Source organism: Xiphophorus couchianus, chromosome 16 (assembly GCF_001444195.1).
Source record: "Xiphophorus couchianus chromosome 16, X_couchianus-1.0, whole genome shotgun sequence".
NCBI classification, from domain to species: Eukaryota; Metazoa; Chordata; class Actinopteri; order Cyprinodontiformes; family Poeciliidae; genus Xiphophorus; species Xiphophorus couchianus.
Window position 1 is genome coordinate 8234312 of NC_040243.1, and position 8781 is coordinate 8243092.

The window sequence follows — 8781 nt, forward strand, 5'->3', positions numbered from 1 at the left end:
CACCATATTTTTCAAAATCTTAAACTTTGTTGTATTATCATTTAATATGCCTTACACGAACAAGTCACTGCAACTCTGGTGCATGTAAAACCGATATTTACAAAGTATGATGCACAAGAAAAAAACAAAACGGGTCAAGACATTTCCCGGTGAACCTCAGTCACAAACATCATTTAGTCATACAACTGCACCTGCTCTATGCAGCTAATAGTACTCATCAGCAGTCTGATATTCAGGCTAACACTTGCTGCAGCTCCTCCACCTCCAGCTTCCACATCTGTCTGTGGAGCGCAGCGAAGTCCGAGAGGTCTGCTATCTTCACAGCACGGATTACTGGCTCCGGGGAAACGGCCTGGATGACGCCCATCACCATTACATATTTACCTGCAACAGCAGCGGGTGATCAATGTGGGCAAAGGTGAAAATGTACAGCAGCTGATTAAGCTTTTGGCTGTGATATTTAAGTATTCGTTTAACATCTTTTGGCCATTTTTGGATCTACAGTTTTGCAATTTATGCTGCTTAATGTGGAAAAGTAAATCATTGCACTATTTGAAACCAAGGGATTTCAATCAGTCATTTTTAGGTTGTAACTTATATCAGTGGTTAAAAAAAAAGGTGCACAATATATCAAAATGCAACATTGCAAATGCAAAAGAATGCTTACACACAATCTGGCCATTTGAGAAAAGTAGCTGCTTTTGATGAAAAGATTTATTTTGGTGGCTGAAATTCAAACTTGTGGAAAAATATTAATTGTAGTGGATATTAATGTCGTTTTTAACAACAGTATTGCATTTTCTCAGAGTAAAGTTAACATTTATTCTAATAGTTTTGACAAAATCTGGCAATTCTAAGCTCAAATATGTTTTTCTTTCATTCATACAGAATCTCAATAGTTCCACTACATAAAGTGTGACTGCTTCCTAAATGTCAAAGTTAAAAGTTACTGAATCCAACTTTACAAGTTTTAGATAAACTTTTATTTTATTAATCTTGGTTCATGTTTATGAAAATGCAGTGATGAATTATGATGGTCAAAAGCAGCAGATTTATCCTAAACGTAGATCACGGTCTGGATAAATATCCTGATTTTTAACATCCCCTTTTGCTACTAGAAGCAAATAAATATTTTAGGTGTTGCATCAATGTGCATACTTGATCAAACAACTTCAGAGGATACTTTGGATACAAATATTCAAGCACTAAGAAATGATGTTAGGATTCATCAAAGTACAGCATAGATTTTTAACTTCATCTCAGCCTGTGGCTCTGCTCAGGTGTTGAGGAAGCACAGGTTGCTGTAATAGCGACCTTCAGCTTGTCAGCAGTGGTAAGACATTGTGCACCATGTCCACACTTTCTTTCTTCCACTCAACTTTCCATTAATAAGCCCTTACACAATATCACACTCCAGTCATTTTCTCAAGATATTTTGTGGTTTATCTTTATTGCGAAAGGTGTCTCGTCTCCATGACTACAAAATCAGCTCAGTGTAAAACTCGTTAAATTTTATTTTTTGTGTGCAATTTAAATTTTCTTAGGAGTTTGGTGTTAGAAATAATAAATACAACAATAAAAACCATACAAATATTTTAAAATCAGATTACTGTGATTAGATTTTGAATGACACATGCACCCATATTACCTGGAAGCAAACACGGTTTGCCTTTGGGAATGTTATTAACGCCAAGGACGGCAAAAGTCCCTGTTTCGTCCATCAGCATCACGGTGGTCCCGCCCAGTTGGACCTCCAGCACCGTGCCCTGCATCCACACAAGAGACACACGCAGAGTGCGACCCCTTCCCGCTCGGATTACGTATCCCTCCGCGCTGTCAGCGGCACCCCGGATCCCCGCCGCCCTCAGCTGACCTGACAGGACTTTTACCGGCGGCGAACGTTTCCCGTCCTTGCAGCTTTGCTGTAGTTTGGACATTATCGGACGAATGAAACTGACTCCAGATGGAGCAGCTCAGACTGGAAAGTTTGTCATTTGATTTCTCACGGCGCGCCAAATGTGTTACCCGGAAGATATAGATTTTCCTCTTGGGAACAGGTTCCGGCCAGGATTATTTCAAATTAAAAGCTTCTCATCTACGTCTGTGTCCATATAATCTTGTTTGAAAATTTAAATACTTTTAAATTACAGCCAAATACAAGAATGATTAGAAATGCACTTTGACAATACAACATAAGACCAAATAAATTTGTTTTATTCATACACAGTTGTCCCCTAATGCCTGCTGCCTGGCCAGTTGACCAGCAGAAGGTCACTGACACTTTTTTACAAGGAGAGCAAGCTTTAAAAGACTTTTATGCATAGTAATGGAAAAGTGAGTGGAAGAAAAATTTAAAATATATACACATGTAACAACAGTTGTGAAAGGATTGCAAGGCAAAGCTCATTGAAGATTGAGAAGAGATTAACAAGGCACGAACTGCAGCTGGAGTTAGTGCTTTCAGACATGTTACACAGACGTATACATGACCTAATTTACAACTATTCTTTTTGTGAACCCACCCCTAAACCATAAACAATGTTAAGAGTTGCCCAAAATTTCTAATACCTGCTTTAGTGAACATAGTATAACTGTGTTTGATAAATCAGTAAACTGGCTCGAACAAAACCCCAAAGACAAACAACTGAGTATTAAGAGGAAGATTAGAGATGCCAGATCTAACAATACAGCCCAGTCAAAGCAATCTGGGCTCAACCCCCTAGCAGTGCTCAATGCCACACCATCTTCAGTAATTCATGCAAAGAGGAGCAGCTATTAAATGCACATACTGTACAGTATATGAAAATATCCATCAGTATTCTTGTTTTCAATCTGTTTATGTATTTTTTTAATACTCTGGAAAAAAAGGGAGGCATAAACAAGCCTCTTTGGTTAGAACAGAAATCAGCTCTTGCAATGTCCCTCTGTGCATAATGAATCCAAGTTAAATTTTTCAAGTATGTAGTTTATTGAGATGCATCTACATATATGAATAAAATCAAATATGTCTACAATGAAACAAATTATTATTAACAGGTGTACACATAAATCCAAAATCTTAGTTCAAAAGTATAAAACTGGCATCTTAAAGCATACGTTTGTTCCTGACGTTTCTATTCCATACAGAAGGAATAAGCTAGTAATTCATGCAGTTTTGTTTGATACTGTAATCCTGATGAATTCATTTCTTAAATATGAAACAAGTTGGTTTGACCAATCTTAACCCTTCTACTGTGGTTTGTAAATGTAATTTTGTTTCCTCTCTTCTGTACATAATTTGTTGAAGCAGAAGAGGTCCTCAGAAAACCTAAAACAAAAGCTCTGTAATTCAAGCACAAATATGACAATTTTCTCCCTGTTTTTTGTTGTAATGTATGATTTTTATTTCAAGAAGGAAAATATGCAAAAAGCAAAACAACAAAGCCAAATTGTAAAATTCCATTTCTGATCTATATCAAACCTCAATCAGACCCTTATTGTGTTTCAAAAGGCAGGCACAACTCAAAAGGAACCAAATGAGTCAAACAACTCAGGGTGCATTTATTTCATTAAATAAATTTTATTTCTTTTTAAGAATAACTGAAGAAAAGTGTTAGCAATTTCTGTACATTTTTTTTTTAATTTTCCCTTGGATTTGCTGAAAACATTGATCAACAGGGCTGAGAAATTGTATGCTGCCGCATAGTGCACCTTTAACCTAAAAACAAGATAGTTAGTCCACAGGCATCCGTCAGTTTCCTTCAAAAAACATCCCAACAGTTCCTCAAGCCTCACTTTAGTCTCCAGTTTTTTAATTTATTTATTTTTTTTGGCTCCTCCTCTCCATCCCAGTTCATCATTGTGAAAAAAGAGGCACATTAGAAATACTGCCATTTTCCAAGGACTGTGTCTTTGATTGCATCGACAAACTGTGCAGGCACCCAGTAGACCCAATACTGAGAGGCTTCCGTTGGACCCAACTGAAAAGCCTGCAGAAGTGGAAGATAAACTGGTGAGGAATTTTGGGATTACAAGGACTACGACAGATTACCCACATGACTGAGATTTTTAAAAATATATGTTAGGCCTCTTGTTTAAGTCTTCAGAGAGAAAACCTAAGTCTTACGGAATACAGTGACAAAGGACTGTATGCCCAACTGGATCTTATCAATCCATTGTGTCTTCAGATCTGTCACAACCAAGACTTCATCAAGCCTACAATCGGTACAAGGAAAAAACATCTTGTTTGCATGCCTTCAGGTCTACCATCCCACCACTGAAACAATATTTGTTAGTATACATTATGTGTTCTATCTTAATATGAATGCATTTAACAGACAGTGTAATCTGGGGAAATATAAAGATACACTTTTAAAGATTTTATTTATTTCATTAAGGGAAAAAAAGCTATCAAATCAAGCTGTCCCTATTTAATAGTAAATCACCACTATACCTAACAACTGTTTCGGCCAACCTTGATAGCAAATGGAAGACTTTTGGGCCGTTTTGTAGAATTATTTTTTATATGATTGCTGGTATGCTTTAGATACCCGTCTTCCTGCATAACCCAACCCGATTAAGCTTAAAAACTGAAGGATTATTTCTGGGTTTTTTGGTATAGAGTAGACTTTATTGTAATCAAACACAGCCTATTGTCCAGGACCGGAAGCAGCAAACTACCACGTTTGCATATTTTTTTTGTTTGGGTTTTTTTTTTTTTTTCTGAAATGCTGTAACAGAATGCACAACATTTAATTATCTCCCCTCTGCGCTCCGTGCAGCACATTTCATTCATTAGGATGTTTGAACTCAAAGCAGAGCTGTGATTCTAGAATCTGATTCAATATTTCTGCTATCATGTATACGGGCTGTGATGCAACTCTATTGATCAAATGTACATATTCTGATCTAAAACCTGAACAAGATGGGAATAAATGTAATCTTTGATGATATTTATTTCTTCTGCTATTAAACTTAGTGTTCACTAAGGTGGAGCTGATGATTAAGTTTTATAAGTTCTCAGTCATACATGCACAGATACTAGATATGCTCCAAGAAAAGTACTTCACGGCATAATGACCTTAGTTTGTGATTCATAAAGCAAATCCTGTGGTTGATCATTTCCATATGTGCAAAGCTATGAGACACATACTGTATCTTTGACAGAGTTCTTTATAATGCCACACTACTAGTTTTATCTTAAAATAGCCTTTCCTGAGAATATTCCTCCCAAAAATACTGACAATTATGACTCAATCTCTGATGCACACAACTCCCTCAAAGCTTTCCTGGAAAAGCTACAACAGCTTTTCATATCCTCAAAATACTTTATATTTAGAAAATACAGTTGAGCTCCATCCTACTCTGTAAGTAAATAAAACAATCTTACCTTCTGAACTTTTCTGGGTAGCATACCCCAAACACACATCTGCTAGCTCTGAGTATTAGATTTTTCTTTTATTTTATTTTACAACTAAATCATAAATCTGACATGCAGGCAGCAACAACAATAGTTACCATCATGTGATAGTCCTCATGGCCTTCGATGGGTTCGGACACTACATTTTTAATAGAGCCCATTGGAACTTTCTCTGTTCTCTCTGCAAGTGAGAAAGCATAAGCATAACTGCATTAGCATAGTCAGCATCTCCGCACTGCTGGGACCTCAGTCAGGAATCATAATGTTACCTTTTGTTCCGATCCACAACTGATCTTGCTCCAGTTTGAATGTGAGTCTTACTTTTCCTCCGGATTTGTTAAACATTCCGGATAAAGGCACTGTTGGTAATCGTTCCTGTTGGTTCGACAAAGGAGCTATTAATCCCTTGTTAGTTCACTTAAAAGACAAAACATATGTTGGACAGCTGTAGCTAACTTGAATGAGCTCTAATCACCACCCCTCACCTTTGTTCCTTTGATAGATGGCATTATATCTTCTGGTTTACCTTTGTCCAGTACTTTCCTGTGTTGCTGAAGACACAATGCAGGTTTTTAAAAAAATCCATACAACTTCAATATTTAACAGTGCTGTTGAAAAATCTTACCTTTTGCCTGCATAAGGGCTCTTTCTTGTTTTCCTCGGCTTTAACTTCCTGCTGAATAACCTCTTTCGGTGTGTTTACAGCTAATACATCATTTATTGTAGATCCGACCACCATTATTTTTGCCCCGTTTGTAACCTTTATGTCACGTAGCGTCTTATCCTCTGGAAGCAGTCCTTTGTACATCACTTTCTGCATTGCTGGTGGAAGACCTAAAAGCAATGTGAGAACTCCTTCAGTTATTAGTCAACAGCATTTGTTATGAAATGTTGTTGTTGTTGACTTGTTTAAAAAGTCATTTAAACAATTTCACTCTCCTACCAGTGAGTGCATGGATCCTCTCTTTTAGCTTGGCTCCGGTACTGTCGACAGGAATTTTCAGGTCGTATTTGTTCTTGTTCCAGATAATCTTCAAGTCCACCGTCTCCTGCTTGTCGTCTGCGTCGTCGCCATTGCTAATACTAGAGTCCTGAGTTGTGGCATTTCCTGCATCTGTGAGAGATGTAGATTCTGCATCGGCCTTTTCCACATTTTCACCAAGTGCCTCTGCTTCTGTTGGCTTTGCCTCAGTCTCAGTGTCCATTACGGCTCCTTCATCTCCTGCAAAAGCATCCAGTTTATATTTATTTAAATAAAATTAAACAAGAATTCCTGGAATATATTTCAGCAGGGGCTGCACAGTGGCGCAGTTGGTAGCACTGTTGCCTTGCAGCAAGAAGGTCCTGGGTTCGATTCCCGGCCGGGGTCTTTCTGCATGGAGTTTGCATGTTCTCCCTGTGCATGCGTGGGTTCTCTCCGGGTACTCCGGCTTCCTCCCACAGTCCAAAAACATGACTGTTAGGTTAATTGGTCTATCTAAATTCTCCCTAGGTGTGTGTTTGTGTGTGAATGGTTGTTTGTCCTGTATGTCTTTGTGTTGCCCTGCGACAGACTGGCGACCTGTCCAGGGTGTACCCCGCCTCCCGCCTGGAACGTAGCTGGAGATGGGCACCAGCAACCCTCCCGACCCCATTAGGGACAAGGGTGCACAGAAAATGGATGGATGGATGGATATTTCAGCAGATCATGGCCTATTCCTGAGAAAATGCATATGAATATAATTCTTTAAGACTAAAGAAAGAGTAAAACAAATCTTTAGTTACAAGTAACTATAGACAAAACACTAAAGTTAGCATAATGTTATAATCAAATGTTATTAATAAAACTGGGTAAGTTATAATTTTAGATCAAAGTGTGTGATAAATTTCTAAATCAACAACAAATAAAATGCAAAGCATGTTATTCTGAAAGGGGAGCAATAAGTCAAACAATTAAGAATATTTTAACTGATAATTAGAGCAAACACATTTGTTATCTTGTTTACTGAAATGCAGATGTCTGGTGAAACACTGAATTCAAATAGAAAATGTGATTCTGGGCCTCCTGAGTTTACTGCCTTTGATCAAACAAAACACTGAACTTTCTGCACAATAACATCTGACTAGTTGGTTTACAATTTCACCTAAAACCAAATTAAAAACATATTATGTTGCTTAATAAAGTTTTTTTATACTATACCAAAATGTTTCAAGATTCCCTTGTATCCTTTATAGTAGCAGTGTGCATATATAGTCAGTGGGACTTCATGAGAATCTATTTGAGTACTCCTTAAATGCTCATCTGAACATTTAAGGTGTAAAGATGGGTTTTTTTAGACAACACATTTAAGATTCTCCTAGTTTCGCTTTTTTTCTCCTCAGCCGCATTCACTCTCGAGGTCTTTCTAGCTCTTTCTATCGCTCACATTTAATGAAAGTCACCAGTTTTTTTGTACCATGAACGAATTTAAAAAAAAAACCAAAATAAACAAACGCAAATTATGCAATTATGGCAGACAAAACAACAAAAAAACCAAACACCCAAAAAACTGAGGATCTTAGCCAAAGTAGTCACATTACCGTGAGCCGTTCACGAGATTCCAGTACTTTCGATAATTATCTTTAATTGTCTTATATAGGTAATGATAATTTACGGTCAAATGCTCACACCTGTTAATGCTTTCGACCTTAATAGCAGCTGTCGTCAAATGTAGATAAAATGTAACTGATGTTAGCTATCGTTAACGTTTGCTAGCAGGACCGCTGCTGAACATTTACAGAAAAAACGTAGCAGAGAAACGCACATTTACATCACCGTCTAATAATAACAGCATGTTTCAAAGACTAAATTAGACATATGTGACATTTTATTGCTACAACATAAACGTAAACTAAAAATGTTCTGTGTATTTTTGCTCAATTTTCTCTATACCCACCATCCTGCGTCGCCATGATGATTGTGTACAATCTGTCGGTTTGTGGCAAAGAGGATACAGGAAGCAGGATGACTCCGATGCCACTAAGAAAAGTCTAAAATAAGTTAGTTATGGTACGCCAATGAATTGATATGGATGGTAACAATGTGTTAATATAATTTAATTGTTCAAAATATATGTATGAAAATATAGTAACGAAAACTTGACTTAGTTAAAGCCTTTGTAGACAATTTATCATAAAACGGATATGATAGAAACGCGCATGCGCATTTGGAGAATATTTTATGTGGAAAATATGTATAACTATACAAATATATGTAACTTTGTTGTCGGTTTAATTGGGGAAATGAGAACCATGAAATAGTCTTTGTTAAAAATAGATTTTTAAAGAAATAACTTGAAACTAAATGTAGACATGTACGTAGTAGTCACAGCTGGAAAACGTGGATGTGAAGGCGGAAGTAAGTG

At 37.1% G+C, this 8781-nt stretch overlaps 2 protein-coding genes across 2 annotated transcripts; both read right to left on the bottom strand.

Annotated features, from left to right (window-relative positions):
* Window positions 1–19: 19 nt before the first annotated feature.
* rmi2 (RecQ mediated genome instability 2) lies at window positions 20–3402 on the bottom strand. Its single transcript, XM_028042134.1, has 2 exons — window positions 1649–3402; window positions 20–384 (listed from the first exon to the last, which is right to left on the bottom strand). Exons 1-2 carry the CDS (start codon window positions 1935–1937, stop codon window positions 233–235), a joined length of 441 nt encoding a protein of 146 aa, XP_027897935.1. The 5' UTR covers window positions 1938–3402; the 3' UTR covers window positions 20–232.
* Window positions 3403–3539: 137 nt separating this feature from the next.
* Window positions 3540–8464, bottom strand: ubfd1 (ubiquitin family domain containing 1). Its single transcript, XM_028042133.1, has 7 exons — window positions 8314–8464; window positions 6342–6620; window positions 6024–6232; window positions 5884–5949; window positions 5668–5773; window positions 5497–5579; window positions 3540–3968 (listed from the first exon to the last, which is right to left on the bottom strand). The coding sequence occupies exons 1-7, from the start codon at window positions 8327–8329 to the stop codon at window positions 3858–3860; spliced, it is 870 nt and encodes a 289-aa protein (XP_027897934.1). The 5' UTR covers window positions 8330–8464; the 3' UTR covers window positions 3540–3857.
* Between the last annotated feature and the right edge of the window lie 317 nt (window positions 8465–8781).

Coding starts and splice junctions, on each gene's coding strand:
- rmi2 (XM_028042134.1), bottom strand. CDS start 1,937: ATGTCCAAACTACAGCAAAGCTGCAAGGACGGGAAACGTTCGCCGCCG. Junction 385..1,648: donor CAAACCGTGTTTGCTTCCAG/GTAATATGGGTG, acceptor CTGCTGTTGCAG/GTAAATATGTAATGGTGATG.
- ubfd1 (XM_028042133.1), bottom strand. Junction 5,774..5,883: donor CATCTATCAAAGGAACAAAG/GTGAGGGGTGGT, acceptor TCGAACCAACAG/GAACGATTACCAACAGTGCC. Junction 5,580..5,667: donor GTTGTGGATCGGAACAAAAG/GTAACATTATGA, acceptor TCTCACTTGCAG/AGAGAACAGAGAAAGTTCCA.